The sequence below is a fragment of the Cryptotermes secundus genome, unplaced genomic scaffold, assembly GCF_002891405.2.
Source record: "Cryptotermes secundus unplaced genomic scaffold, Csec_1.0 scaffold350, whole genome shotgun sequence".
NCBI lineage: Eukaryota > Metazoa > Arthropoda > Insecta > Blattodea > Kalotermitidae > Cryptotermes > Cryptotermes secundus.
In genome coordinates, this window is record NW_019731981.1 from 1 (window position 1) to 16,451 (window position 16,451).

At 36.9% G+C, this 16,451-nt stretch overlaps 1 protein-coding gene and 2 long non-coding RNA genes across 3 annotated transcripts; 1 reads left to right on the top strand and 2 right to left on the bottom strand.

Annotated features, from left to right (window-relative positions):
• Window positions 1-2,170: 2,170 nt before the first annotated feature.
• On the bottom strand, window positions 2,171-3,729 carry LOC117282554. The gene is made up of 2 exons (XR_004513342.1): window positions 3,315-3,729; window positions 2,171-2,626 (listed from the first exon to the last, which is right to left on the bottom strand). It is a non-coding gene; the product is annotated as an uncharacterized LOC117282554 (long non-coding RNA).
• Window positions 3,730-6,429: 2,700 nt separating this feature from the next.
• LOC111867396 lies at window positions 6,430-8,500 on the bottom strand. The gene is made up of 2 exons (XR_002843340.2): window positions 8,078-8,500; window positions 6,430-6,565 (listed from the first exon to the last, which is right to left on the bottom strand). It is a non-coding gene; the product is annotated as an uncharacterized LOC111867396 (long non-coding RNA).
• Window positions 8,501-8,549: 49 nt separating this feature from the next.
• On the top strand, window positions 8,550-16,274 carry LOC111867392 (exosome complex component RRP46). The gene is made up of 5 exons (XM_023857201.2): window positions 8,550-8,786; window positions 10,849-10,962; window positions 11,966-12,087; window positions 14,304-14,444; window positions 15,469-16,274. Exons 1-5 carry the CDS (start codon window positions 8,684-8,686, stop codon window positions 15,676-15,678), a joined length of 690 nt encoding a protein of 229 aa, XP_023712969.1. The 5' UTR covers window positions 8,550-8,683; the 3' UTR covers window positions 15,679-16,274.
• The last annotated feature ends 177 nt before the right edge of the window (window positions 16,275-16,451 follow it).

Sequence of the window (16,451 nt, forward strand, 5' to 3'; positions counted from 1 at the left end):
ATGTATGTAATGGCTGTCTTGTAGTGCACTCAATTTCACATGTCAGTTCACAACATGTTTCGGCAACACCGTGCCATCCTTAGTTGCCTTATTTATGCTAAGCTATTGCATTGCTTGCCATCATGTGTCTTTCATAAAATTATTAAAATGTACATTCTTCATCAACTATAATAAAATCTGTATATACTAATTACACACTTAATTCAAACTTGGGTATTGTATGGTTCTTCCACTATGGGAGTCGTTTTTCATACATGTTTTGTATACTGTGTCTTGTGATGTGTCCTTCCTTTCTGGCTGTGAGCGATAATTTTATGAAAGACACATGATGGCAAGCAATGCAATAGCTTAGCGTAAATAAAGCACCTGAGGATGGCACGGTGTTGCTGAAACATGTAGTGAAGTGACATGTGAAATTGAGTGCACTACAAGACGGCCATTACATACATATCATGGATAATTGTACCAATTAACATATGCCTTAACATCTCCCCACCAACCCCAAAGCTGCAGTAGTTCCTATCCAATTTATATTTACAATTACCTCTGCAATCAGACAGCGACTTACATATCTTACACAAACATTCTGAGTACCATGTTTGATTTGATGTTTTCATGGCAATGTCTATAAGGAGTCCGGGATTCTGCGTTGTAACAATGTGTAGTTTCGAGATAGCCCAATGTTTAGGAGGAATATATCGCCTTAAAAACGTCAGGCTGCCTTCGAACTAGGCGCTGCTACAACTCAGAATGCTGTACTTTTCACTCCAATTACCAGCCGTAGCCTACTTACTGTCGCAAGGCAATTCAGAAGTATTGATAAGAGCAGAACACAAAACTGTCAGTTCTCAATTCCTACACCTAACTCCCATGTCAAATCAAAACCAACTGTTATCTACTCATGACTGTGTATTCCCTGTATGTGCAATTACAATGTATGCTCTCTAAGCGAACAAGTCTTTGGCTAAGATCTTCCATAGGAATATGGCTGTAACCACGAAGATTTCAGTCTTCTGGGATGTGACACCATGTAGTCTGGTAGAATGTTACCAATATTTCTGAGGAATGTGAGGCCTCCATCTTCAAGGTTTTATCACTTTACATGTTCCTCCAAAGTGGTGGTAACATTCTACCAGTCTACATGGCCTCACATCTAAGAAGACAACAGTTTTTCAAGTTACCTGGTATTTAGAAAAGCCCACTCTCAATTAATCCAAATTTTCACATGCTGATACTGTATGCAGATATGAGAGCCACCGTTTACAGGATGAGTTTTGGGAAAGAGATATCATTGGCTGTACTTTATTCGATAAAAACAAGCAAAAGAGAGGTAAGGTGCAAGCATACAGAGTCCACTTTACACATACACAAAAACTTTATCAAATGTTTGTAACTTATAACACTTCTGTAAGACATACATGAAAGTGATTTAGACCAAACAAAGTGGAAGCTGATATAATGCTTTAGACAGGCTTCATTATGGAACTCCCATATAACACTCCATCAAAATGTGTGTTGCCTGCGAAAACTTCAACATACAATGGGAATATAGACATAGTTCTGTCACAGAAAATGCTAAATTTNGCCTTAAAAACGTCAGGCTGCCTTCGAACTAGGCACTGCTACAACTCAGAATGCTGTACTTTTCACTCCAATTACCAGCCGTAGCCTACTTACTTACGCAAGGCAATTCAGAAGTATTGATTAAAGCAGAACACAAAACTGTCAGTTCTCAATTCCTACACCTAACTCCCATGTCAAATCAAAACCAACTGTTATCTACTCATGACTGTGTATTCCCTCTATGTGCAATTACAATGTATGCTCTCTAAGCGAACAAGTCTTCGGCTAAGATCTTCCATAGGAATATGGCTGTAACCACGAAGATTTCAGTCTTCTGGGATGTGACACCATGTAGTCTGGTAGAATGTTACCAATATTTCTGAGGAATGTGAGGCCTCCATCTTCAGGGTTTTATCACTTTACATGTTCCTCCAAAGTGGTGGTAACATTCTACCAGTCTACATGGCCTCACATCTAAGAAGACAACAGTTTTTCAAGTTACCTGGTATTTAGAAAAGCCCACTCTCAATTAATCCAAATTTTCACATGCTGATACTGTATGCAGATATGAGAGCCACCGTTTACAGGATGAGTTTTGGGAAAGAGATATCATTGGCTGTACTTTATTCGATAAAAACAAGCAAAAGAGAGGTAAGGTGCAAGCATACAGAGTCCACTTTACACATACACAAAAACTTTATCAAATGTTTGTAACTTATAACACTTCTGTAAGACATACATGAAAGTGATTTAGACCAAACAAAGTGGAAGCTGATATAATGCTTTAGACAGGTTTCATTATGGAACTCCCATATAACACTCCATCAAAATGTGTGTTGCCTGCGAAAACTTCAACATACAATGGGAATATAGACATAGTTCTGTCACAGAAAATGCTAAATTTTCTGAGCTATGAATATCAACTTTGTCATGCTATTATTACACGCACCAGCAATATTAATGACTTGGGTGTTTTCTTCGATTCAAAGCTACATTTTCACACACATGTTAATTACATATTTTCTGAATGCATAATGCTTTTAGACCTTATTTGCTCCATTACCTACAGANGGAATGTGAGGCCTCCATCTTCAGGGTTTTATCACTTTACATGTTCCTCCAAAGTGGTGGTAACATTCTACCAGTCTACATGGCCTCACATCTAAGAAGACAACAGTTTTTCAAGTTACCTGGTATTTAGAAAAGCCCACTCTCAATTAATCCAAATTTTCACATGCTGATACTGTATGCAGATATGAGAGCCACCGTTTACAGGATGAGTTTTGGGAAAGAGATATCATTGGCTGTACTTTATTCGATAAAAACAAGCAAAAGAGAGGTAAGGTGCAAGCATACAGAGTCCACTTTACACATACACAAAAACTTTATCAAATGTTTGTAACTTATAACACTTCTGTAAGACATACATGAAAGTGATTTAGACCAAACAAAGTGGAAGCTGATATAATGCTTTAGACAGGTTTCATTATGGAACTCCCATATAACACTCCATCAAAATGTGTGTTGCCTGCGAAAACTTCAACATACAATGGGAATATAGACATAGTTCTGTCACAGAAAATGCTAAATTTTCTGAGCTATGAATATCAACTTTGTCATGCTATTATTACAGGCACCAGCAATATTAATGACTTGGGTGTTTTCTTTGATTCAAAGCTACATTTTCACACACATGTTAATTACATATTTTCTGAATGCATAATGCTTTTAGACCTTATTTGCTCCATTACCTACAGATTTCCTCCCTGGAGTGTCTGTATGTACTATACTTTACTTTAGTCAGGTCAAAGTTGGAATATGCCTTGGTAGTGTGGAACTTCATCACCTCGACTGATGCAAATAAGCTTGAGCACATCCAGCAGTAGTTTTTCCCCTCATATTTCATATACTTATACTGATGCCTTAGAGAAATTAAGTCTACATTCTTTACATAAATGGAGACATCACCTTGATGCACTTTTTTTTTGTTCAGGTCTTTCATCTTAAATCCTGCGCTTCTCATTTAGAAAATGTTAGCCTTTGTGTTCTTCCCAGCAATCTTAGAGACTTCTCATTGTCTGGTGTTTGTCACTCTAATAAACACTGTCCTTCTGCTCGGTGCGCCTATGCTGCCAACGCGGTGGGTAAAGATCTCGACATATTTGCAATCGGAACAGTTTCTGTCAATCACATTGAACCTAAAATTGTTATTATTATTTGATAATACTCCTAATATTATGTGTGTGTATGTACGTAAAATTTAAATTAAATTTGCTTAGTCAGGGGTGGAGTCCAAGTGTGTCCACTCAGCACGGCGGCCACTGATTGGCCTATTGTAGCATGCCCTGGGTGATTATGATGATGGAGAATTTGGTAGAATGAAGACTGGCAGGGGAAACTGAAGTACTCAGAGAAAACCCGCTCCAGTACCACTTTGTCCACCACAAATCCCACTTGAACAGACCCTGGCTTGAACCTGGCCCTCTGTGTTGGGAAGCCAGCGACTAACAGCCTGAACTATGGTGCAGCCTGTGTATGTATGTATATATATTGGTCTTGTTTCATTTTTCTCTCTTGTTAACTTTAATTTTTCTTGGAATTATTATCAATTTATTGCCATTATATAGACTCTCAAATTTTGTATTTTGTTTTTTAATTATTTTTGTGTATTTCTATGTACTCATGCTAACATTTTAACTGGCCTCTGTGCTGTTAAGTCTGCACATAAATAAAAACGAATTGAATTATTATTAGGATGTTGAGGTGCCACGCAAATAAGCATTAATTGGGTTATTGTTATTGTTATTAACTTCTGTGTGTGTATGTATGGGTATTGTACTTTCTCGCCACATAATAGCATAACCATTCAAAAGTACTTACTTTATTTTTCTCACCTGTTAATGCTAACTTTAATTTTTCTTGGAATTATTATTAATTTATTGCCATTATATATGTAGACTGTCTTATTTTGTATTATGTTTACTAGTCATTTTGTGTATTTCTATGTACTCATGCCAACTTTGTAATTGGCCTCTGTGCTGTTAAGCTTGCACACAAGTAAACAAATTGAATTATTATTATTATTACACAAGATGGCATAACCATTGGGAATTTACATATTCAATTTTTTCTCCTGTCAATGCTAACTTTATAGTTTTTCTTGTAATTATTATTAACTTACTGCCCTTGTATACAGTGTCATATTTTGTTTTTTAATTATTTTTGTGTATTTCTTGGTACTCATGCTAACTTTGTAATTGGCCTCTGTGCTGTTAAGTTTGCACGTAAATAAACATGAACTGAACTGTATTAATTACATTAATTGCATTAATGTGTCTTTGTTCCAGTGCTTACATTTAATTAGTCCTTGACTTTATGTTGTGTTTGTCCATATGCAATTACTTTTATCTACACTGAGCAGTGTCTGTAATTGGCCTCTAAGAGAAATGAGTACCAGCAATCTTCATGGGGGGGAGGGGGGTAAAGGGTGGCTGGTGCATAAGGCTGACAACCTTCCCACCATTTGTGAGCTGAGTGCCTAAAGAAAATGTGGGAGCCTCGATGTCTGACAACACTTGGGGCCTCAATGGGCTGTTATAGGGATAGCTTTACCTTTCAAGTTCTTTCCTTTACAAGGAAACACAGAACTACTATGGTTTAGTGATTATTTCCTTACAGTATCCACCAGATTTGAAAATACAAACAATTTTACACAGTATCAGATTCTAATCTTTCACAACGGTGAAAAATCTTATTCTGGTCTCCTAAGTTATGACTCTGTGAGGCCTGGTAGATGGTTATCAGAGAACATACCGCCCCTGGCTTCAACAGACCAGCAGAAAACTTTGGTAACCATGTCATAAGCCAGAAGACCATGAATGAATTTTACACAATAATTGATATCAGGCATAATGTTACATTGCAGCATCCTGTTGCACTGCTTAGATCTGACTTTGAGTTTTGCTTTGATGCTGTCTGTGTGCAACGTCAGTTAACATTCTCTCACAGTTTTCTCTTTGTTGTCACTACATGTTTCGGCCTAATTTACCATCTTCAGGGATACAGGTTGTTGTGATAAAGGAACCTGCTGCTCACTGTAATGCTGTTCTGTTTCTCTTATGTAGAGGCCTCGCATTGCATCTGGATATGTGGGTTAACCATCCGCTTTTTGTTTAGGTGTCCTTGAGCTGGGCATATTTGTTGTGCTGTGGTTGGCCATCAACACAACAAATTCCTACCCCAGCAAAAACATTCAAGACAGCCACAGCCAAACTAAACCATGAAGCAAACACCAGCAGCTCAAGGACACCTAAACAAAAAACAGATGACTAACCCACATAACCAGATGCAACCCAAGGCCTCCACATAACAGAAACAAAACAGCATTACAGTGAGCAGCAGATTCTGCAATCACAACAACCTGTACACCTGAAGATGGCTGGTTGGGCCGAAACATGTAGTGTCAATAAAGAAAAGCAAGTGAATAGTAACTGACGTTGCACATAGACAGTATCAAAGCAAGACACAAAGTAGGATGATATCATGCATATGTGTTACCCTACTATATGCAAACACAGTAAAGCAAGAGAGGCATTTGTCGGACAAATGAGTATCAGTCTGACATGGCCACACGCATCAAACTGATATTTCTTCCTGTAAAGTGCAACAGTATCTTCCTGTCATGTTTTGGTCTTGACATGCATAGATTTTCACTTCAGTCTTGACATGCATAGATTTTCACTTCAGTCTTGACATGCATAGATTTTCACTTCAGTCCTGACTTGCACAGATTTTCACTTTAGTCTTGACATGCACAGATTTTCACTTCAGTCTTGACATGCACTGATTTTCACTTCAGTCTTGACATGCACAGATTCTGGTGGCAGAGCTGCAAGAGAAAAAGGCTATCTGAAAGAGCCATGCATGGATGCTAGGACAGCAACAACTCCTTCCTCTTATGGCAGATGAGTCACTTGAGGTCTCATGCTGGTGAGTCGCAGGCCTGAAACAATTACACGAATAGCATTAAAAAACAGATTCTGATTTGCATGCGAATATGTATGTACATTTTTGAACTTGATCCACTTTTAATTTCAACAAAATGTAAAACTTCTATGTGACTTGCAATGACACAAAAAATTTATGGTTACATAACATTCCTGCATGATAATACTTGGCACTTCCCCCCCCCCCACACACACACACACACACAAACATGTTTGCTGGTACTCTCAGGTTCAGTTTTTGCCTCAAGATTGAAAAATACAGTGCAATGGTAAATGTGTGAGACTTTTGACAAGCTTGTCAATACAGATCAAGTATTTGCTGGTATACATACTGGCCTAAAGAAAAGGTACTAATAATACCCATACACTAAGTCAATTTTGTTCAAAGATATCTCCATATTAGAATACTGTAAAAATATATAAAAGTAAAGACTTCAGCTCCTTAAAAATGGGAAATTAATTTCCATTCCCTTACAAATGCAAGCCATGCAATTATGCACTACTTATATATATAAAAAATTCCATGGAAGAAATTATGCTTATTTTCCATTTCCAAACTCCTGTCCAACCAAAATTTCCAGTCAATAATTATATAATTCTGTCCTCTACATTTCAGCTACTACAGGCAAAACACCATGATATCCATAGCCACATTTGTAATTTTCACTGTTTCACAAACTTTGATGTCAGTACAGCTTTTATAAAATGCAATTATCCAGATTAGCTTATTAGCAGGGACCAAATATTGGTTCTAGAAGAACCGGAAACAAAATGGAACAAGAATAATCAAGCACAATAACAAATGTCAAGGACAATCAGCTCATAAAATGAAAATGCTGATCTTCCCCAGAATTTGAGTTATGTATCAGTTCCATCATTACAAAAACAGTGTTAACATTCTGCTCAACAATAAAATAAGGCTACAAACCACTCAAAATTTGTATCTACTTTTAAACTCTCCTACAACGCCAAATTTCATGAGCCAAATACAAACTAATCTATACTGTGAAGTGCTGTTTCGTAAGTACTTGTACTAATATTAATCTTTTCTTCTAACAAATATCGAATCATATAAACCTGCATAACATTCCTAATAAGTTCTTCCCTCTCTCTCCAATATGATCCCATAATGGCATACTTCAAATTCTCAATTTCTAACACGAATATTAAGAGTAATCAGTAAGGCCGGGCCATAGCTCAAGCGGTTAGTCGCTGGCTTCCCACCACGGCGGCCAGGGCTCGATCACGGGTCTGGTCAAGTGGGATTTGTGGTGGACAAGGTGGCACTGGGGCAGATTTTCTCAGAGTACTTCGGTTTCCCCTGCCAATCTTCATTCCACCAATTGCTCCACAATCACCCTCGCCTATCATCTGGGGCTGGTACAATAGGCCAGAAGTGGCCGCAGTACAAGGGAATTAGTCCCACCCTACTAGCATTAAAAAAAAAAGGAGTAAAATTATTTTGCACATAAAATCAGCATCTATAACTTTGTCATCACATGACATACCTTTTTCATTCCACGGCATACTAACTGTGAGTTTGTTAATTCTTTCGGTCACTGTGATGGGCTTACATTTACGTTTACAACCACCTCAGAGCTGAAGCACAGACACGTTCAACTATAACCAAACTGTAGAAATGCAGCTGCACCTCTAATACGAGTTTATATGATTCAAATTTATATATTCACGAAGATGTACGATGAACAATATTTGTCAAGTACACTCGTCTTCTGCTTACTAAATAAATTTATATAAAGTCACAGCATACACAGAAAGCTTTTACATTATAAACATATCACACATGAAACGTTACACTACCTCAGCGTATGTAAATATTACCGAATATTACTAATTAATTAAAATCCTGTAACCTTAATTGAACTGAACATAACCAAACTCAACCCTGCCCCTCTCAAATGACCAACCTGTCAAACGAATCAAAACTAATTCTAACAACATACGTCTAGTAGCACGGGTAGCACTTAGGCACTTACCACGCTTACCACTACATCACACTTTTGCTGATCATTACCGATAATGAATAATCGTTTAAGCGTGCATATGGGTAAAAATTGTCCTTGTGCATTTCAGGTTGAACGAAAACGAAGTGTATGTATAAAATGCAGATAGAAAGTGAGGAAGACTGCTTACGACCCATGAACTGTCAGTTAAACGTTTTAAGCAGGTCAGATGGTTCTGCAATGTTTACGCAAGGTAGTATAATCCCATAATATGATTTGAATGTAACCGTAAAGGCGGACTCATTTGACGTTTATTTGGTTTTTGCTTTAGCACGTGTAGTGATTGGTAAGAAACATAGTGTAAGAAATTTTGATTATGGTTAACATGTATATTTACAGACATTTTTAAATATATTTTGAACAAGGACAAAACAAAGTTGTGACAGGTTAGGTGGAGTAGACAAGTGTATTAGATTTGGTGTGTTAAAGAATATGGAATGAACACTTGATTGGTACGTCTTCTGTTTAGTAGTAATGCCTATGAGGTTTTGTGTATACAGTCTCTCTCCAAATTAGCATTGTGGTCACAGGTTTTTGATATGAGACAAAGCATTTGAATTGACCTAATGTAATGCGTTACCACAGTGTAAAGTATTTTTGTCATTTATTTATAGTTCCAAAAAATCCATAGAGGCATCTGCCTCAGATATAGAACAAGTCAGTAATACAATATAACATATAAATATACATACATAATCAGACAGTCATCATCGTCAAAATTTAAATACTCAATACAACAAAACTGCTGTACAACAATACATTCCATATATCAAAATAACATTTAAAATTACATACATGATTAAAAGACCGTCAAGACTCTTAATATAGTAATATAAAATCTATTTTCTTAATATATGATACACCTATATTACAGCAGTGATAGCACCTTTTTCCTGAGTATTTTATACCATATTCTGTTGCATCCTAGCAATAGGCAACAGTGTTTACTAAATATACACGAGGTATCAATCTTTATTCCAGCAGTAGTATTCTTCAACAGTATAAAAAGAACTGGTGATAAGAAACTTCTTTAACAGCCACTTTAAATCCAGTATTACCATCATTTCTGCAGTACTGAGGCATGAATTAAAAAAGAAAACTTAGCGATACTTTAAAAACATTTGCAAATTATTTGTGCACTACATTTACTGGTATACATGCTATTCATTGGCATGGAACTGCAGTTGAACAATTGAAGTTACTCAAACTATAATTTTATATTTCCTGTAGAACACTGTCTCTTCAGACATATGGATACTAATAAATCTTTCAGTGGTTCAAAATGGGATCCATTAGGGAGAACATAAAAATGCCCCAAATTGTAAACACAGGCAAGCATGAGGGATGTTAGATCAACGATATTTGTTTCTTGACCAAAAATCACTTTACCAAAAGTGCTGGTGGATAGGTGCAATATTGTGATCCAAATCCACATGCCAAGTCAAAGCTTTAGTGCTTTTCAATAAACATATTTCCATAAGCATTCCAAGAGTTCGAAGGTACAGCAGCATGTTGATGTTCACTTCAGAGAAATCATTTATCTTGGATAATATCTTTGTTACTCTAAAACCTAAATCAGCATAACTTTGCCCTCTTATTTTCACATTTATGCTATTCACACTTAGGAGATGGTGGACTCGTCTTTTGAAGACTTAAAACATTTTGTTTCAGGGTGATTTTGAAGACCCAAGCCCATCATTAGTTATACTTCTTCCAAACAGATTTTTCCAATAATCTTGTTGAAGGATCTGCACAAATTTCTCTTCTCATTTATCCCAGCCACTGAAGTTTTTCAGCATCAGTCTGATATAAGATTTTTTCACATTCAGATCTTTAATCAGAATTAAGTTTACAATTTTCCTCTTCATGTTCCTCTGTTAGAACCATTCAGCGGGGAGGAGACTTCACAATGATGAACAAAAAGTAGCCATGAATGCAAGTGTGTAAGCAGGCTGTCTGGACCTCACTGTAGAAAAAATCGTAATCGTACTATTGTCTGTGATGTATAACCATCTTATAAAACTACCTTATAAGAATAATTGCAGAGCCGAACTGTTGAAGTCTTGGGGTAACTTTCAGGTTTTTGTTAGGGTTACAGAATGCTGCTTGGATCAAGAAAGAAACCCAGAACTATCATGGAGAGGGGGAAGTCACAAAAATCTGGATTCTTTGAATTCAGTTGGTAGTTCAGTCAGATAATGGACGTATTTAGTATCAAGTGACATGATTCATACCACTTTACTGTTTTATTGCAGGAGATACCGCAGTTGTGACTGCAGTATTTGGACCTGCTGAAGTGAAACCACAGCGCATATTAATAGATAAAGCAAGTGTTGAAGCACTTTATCGTCCTAAAACGGGCCTGCCACGTGAGTAAATAGCAATGTGAAGACAGACTTGCATCTCAGATGAAATAAATGGCTGTTCTACAGATCTACTGCATTAATTTTACAGATATTTCAAGTTCACATTCACACAGTAAAAGTAACATATTTCTTTCAAGTCAGACATAAGACAATGTTGGTTCAGTATGCCTACACATGTTAAGTTTACAGTGAAACTTCCGTTTAAGATTTCTTTGGGGAGCACTGGATTTTAATGCTAAACCAAGGAATATTTGAAATGGAGGTAATTTGACACTGAGAGTCTTGACTTTGGATCACTGGAATTTAACACTAAATTATGAAAAGCCTTAAACTGAAGAACATTAAAATGTGGGTTCCACTGTATTACACACCGAACATTGGTACAGACAGTCAGTTTAAAATCTGCACTTCATGTATTTTTTTTTGTTCCTTATGTCTAATTATTGCTCACCTCTGGCTAGTGCTGAAGTAAAGAAATTGTAGATCTATACATCCACTCCCCCATACACCTTCATGGTGTAGTGCTTAATTAGTTAAGCACAAGGACAACTTTACCTTGCCTTTACCTTATGTCTAATTATATTTGCAGCAAAGGGTTGATATAAGGTAGTGTAACCTGGACCTGAGATGAATGTGGGAAATTTAGGACATTACATAGTGAATTAGGACATTACATAGTCCATAGGGTTGAGAGATAGGGCACCTAATATTGTTATGACAGTGGCATCTAGGGAGCCACAATATTCTGGGCATGCAGCTAGGATTAGATGAGGTAGGTAAAGAGTTTTGATGAGGAAATCTCTTGGATGGCATTGGAGTGGCCACTTGGAAGCTCAAAAGGAAATGAAAATATTTCAGAATCTTGAGAAAACAATCGCATGGTATCACACTGGAATAGAGAGGAGCATGGTAGAGAGCCATTGGTCCAGTATATTAGGTTTGTGGTCATGACCCATGTAAACAATAATTGCAAGAAATATGTATATATCTATTTTGCTCTCACCAGGTGTGCATGACAAGATGCGGGAAACACTGATTCGAAATACATGTAGCACTGCTCTGCTCGTTACTCTTCATCCAAGAACATCGATATCAATCATAGTACAAGAGATGCAAGATTCAGGTGGAGTAAGTAGACTTTTCTATCTGTGATAGCTGTTAATAATTATTCAGTTATATAATGTTGTGGCTTCCAACATTTGTTTAGTTCAGTTCATCCTCTCAGCCAGTCAAAGTACAACTCCTATGTTTGCCTCCAAATCAGATATATGTAGCTTGAAATCTCTTTTACTCTATAATAACATGGGTGATAAGTGAAGAGAATTCTATAGCATTTGGTTGCCCCAAGAGCTTCAAGTTATGTACACTTTAGTTGCACAGTGATGAAATTGGATCAAATTAATTTATTAACTTTTTGTTGAAATTAGTTACAAGAGCAGTCTTCTGGGTTATGATATTGTGTGGTTTTGTAGATGGGTACTGTTTCATAGGAATCTACTACATACATTTTCAAGGTAGAGGATACACACTTCTACCCTGAACATGGAGGCAGCAGGTTCCTCCAACACATTGATACCAATTTATCAAATTATACAGAATCACATCCCAGATAAAAATAAATCCTGATACTTGCCAGTGTGAGAACTTCAAACCTCACTTAAGTTATAAGAGTTAAAGAGTTTGATCCACTTGAACTGTGAGCTTGTAAGGTCAGTTATATGTCTGAATATTTTGAAAGTATGTTTTCATATCCGAGCCAGGTCCTTGTTTCTACTGACCAAGATCTTTGCTTTCCCCAGTCTGTCCTAGTAAACACTGGGACATACCTTCAAATATGGTTTAACTGCTTCCTCTCCACTCTTTTGCTTGTACAGTTCACTGCACATAATCATTTCCTTGTCTTGTGTGATTTTGCATTATCTCTCAGTTGGTATGGCATTGTTAAATAATCTTGCTAATGGAGTGTTTTTTCTTTCTCTGAGTTATATTTTCTGTCATTTTGTTCCATTTTCTCTTTACCAAGGGAAACCAGAGAGATAACCCTCGAATGCCTTGGCTCCTGGCCCCACGTTCTCTCTAGTTGCCACTAGCAGTATTCTGAACTGAATTGCAGTAAGCATTTCCCAGCTCCATTCTGTTCTTCATTTCTTCGTGAATACAGCTTTTATTTGTTGCCTTCATTAGGTTGGAGACACTAAAACTTCAAAGAACTTGAAGTTGATTTTTTCTTTTTAAACTTTTGCTATTACATGGATGGTTCCACTGAGTTCACTTGCTTTCAGAAAAGTAATGGGATTTGTTCACTGTACACTCAGTACTTTTACCTACAGTCTTATTAATATGTTCAGGAGAAAACTGGAATTATCCTTAATAACACAGATATTGACAGACATGCACAGTTCTATGTTAACTGTCAGGTTTGAAGGCACAGCTGCATAAACATATGTATGTTAACTGTTAGGTCTAGAACAGAGCTATGTAAACTTGTTAGAATGTGGACCACATTGGGAATACAGGTGCAATTACAGACTGGACCATAAGAGATCCTTTCTGACATGAATAGAAAGTGTGTAAATATTCAAATGTGATTTTTTGGTAATTAATTGTTCTTACTTATTCAGATTGTTAGCCATAGTTGGTGACACTTTTCTAGTACATGACTGACTGTATTAGACTGGTTTATTTTCAGATGCAGTCAACACATAACATACTTGATAGTTCTGCATTTGAATCAGTACTTCTTTGTGCTTCTGAACACTGTAATACCAGAAACAGATATAGATAACCTACAAACATATTTCAGTTCCCACCTCTTGCCAACATCACCTAGTTCACTGGAGTGAGTAGAATGTTTTTGAACTGCTGCCTTATACCTATCCTGAATGAGCTAAATATTTTTTCTCTATCCTTTGAGAAGAAAATGCTGAAATAATGCCTTAAAATAGGCCTTAAGTTACCTCACCTTTCTTAAAATAAATTTAGTCTATCATTACCATGGTTTGTGTAATCTTAGTTATAATGGGTGGTTATTTATGAATTATGTGGTGGTCAGAGGACAGTTGGTCATGTGTGTACTCCATTAAATAGCCCCACTATTAAGTTTATTATCCCTAATGGAAATCAAGATTTCATTTCTGTTGCAGTGTAAGAGTTACCATAGCTTCATTTTAAATTTGGTATTCCTCACTTAGGGGAAAGTTATCGACTGCATAGACTTACTTACTTACTTACTTACTTACTTACTTACTCATGGAGCTGAGCCCTTCTGGAGGAGCCGCCAATTCTGCAGCTGGGAACAAAAATTGTTAAGAGTGGAATTATTTTGGATTGACACATTGTTACAGTTATTGGCATGTGCAGTCAATGCAGCTTGTCTTGCACTCATCAATTCTGGGATTGCAATGAAGTTCTTAGTTGCTGCTGTAAGCTGCATGATTGATCATGAAGACAATATTCTTATTGATCCAAACAGCAAACAGCTTAAGGTATGATATTTATTCAGCTTCTGCTATTTTACAGGAGATTCTATATTTACATACATTACAGCGTAATCTTGATATAGTGAGACTTTTCAGAATTCTGTACCTGTCCATAGCAAACAAAGGCCTGCTGTTTCCTGCAACACACAAAGTCAGTCTAACTTGTACATATGTACACTGTGTTACAGGCTAGTTAAAAAAAAAGTAAAGCTATCCCTGTACCAGGCCATGAAGGCCCATAGGGTTGAGAGACGTTGAGGGTCCCACACTATCTAGACAATTGGCTCAAAGATGGCGGTAAGGTTGTCAGCCTTACACACCGGCCGCGCTTTACTCCTCACGAAAATTATTTAATTAATTCCTGGTACTCATTTCTGTTAGAGGCTGAGTCAACCCCAGGGCCTAGTGTGGCTGGAAGGATTAGGTCAAGTGAAAAAAATCCAGTGACCTCATCGGGATTCGATCCCGCGACCTTCCAGCTTGTAGCATAGCCCCTCAACCAACTATGCTACCGCATAAATTGATAGTGACAGTGATTTCTGTTGCCATGATGGAGTTCTCATTATAAGCTGTGCCATACCCATCTTGGCATTGCTACACTGTGTGACCATATTTACCTTGGAAACATTGTGAGACAGTTATGGCACACCCATTTCAGGTCCTTAACGGCCAGAATTGAAGCTTAACTTCGCACACAGTTATCATGAGTGTTTTCTTGGAGTTACTCAGTTATTCCAGAATACAAATGCTTGGATAGTATCTTAACCCTTTGGGTGACAAGTCCTTCTAGAGAACTACCTACTAGAAATGCCAAGGCTGCGTGGCAGTAAATATCGCTCAGCAGAAAACCTACAAGACTTCCAATACTACCTTCAGTGGCCACAGATGCAGATAGAAATTCTTTTATAAGTGATTAACATTGAGCAGAATTCTTTGGCTATAACAATTTTGCTGCCGCCACCACCATGACGACGACGATGACGATGAAAATATTGAAACATTTTGAGCTGATATTTCTTTATCTTTGCAGGGCAGCAAGGCAAGTTTGACATTTGTATTTGATAGTATTAAGAAGAACATTATGGCCTGCCACACAACTGGAAGATTCACCCAGCTCCAATATGAAGAAAGTCTTTTGAAATGCAGAAATGGGAGTGATAAGATTTTCAGTTTCTATAGAGAGATAGTCAGGAAAGTGCATCAAGAACATGACAGGATGTCTCCAACATGCAGAACATGACGCACACAAAAGTGATGATCTTTGTTGTCATTTTTTTTTTCATTTATGTCTCATTTGATATGTACGGCCTTAAAAACTATTTCATGTTTAAAAACGATATAATGGTACATTATGATTCATTAAAATTACTTTGATTTATATTTGAAGGTATAATTATAACATTAAATTTCAGTCAGTCTGTGTGCAGTCTCATATCATGCATGAACAGAGTCACCATTTTTTTCACACTTAGCGAATATGTTTTTTCTCATATGTTCAGTAAATAATTTTATGGTGCCCCTGTTCTCCAAGGATGAGGCACTATCCTGTTGCACGTTCATTTACGACTGTCCATCTCTCATCCATTTTTTGGATGTGCACTTTCCAATTCTCTTTATCTTTGATATTTTGGTGAAGTAAACTCTCAGTTATTTCTTGATATCTTAAGTTCCTATTCTATTTTACTGCAACCCATTTCGGATTTCTAAAAATGTTGTATCAGCTGCTTTTATTGTCAACGAGGTCTTTAGTTTCCATGGTCCAGAATTCACTGCCATATTTTTGTTAAATTAAAACATCCGTATGATCCTACCATGATAAAACTGACTTGTCCAATTGTACATAATGTAACAGTTATGGATGTTAAATAAATAAATCAATCAATCAATAATATTCCATTGTAACAATGTCCTATTTTGAACTTTATCAATTTTAATTGGTAGGTCTTAGTATGTTCCATGGATGTTGCTTTGTGGTACTGAAACCTGTTTATCAAACATAGAGGAATACTCCTA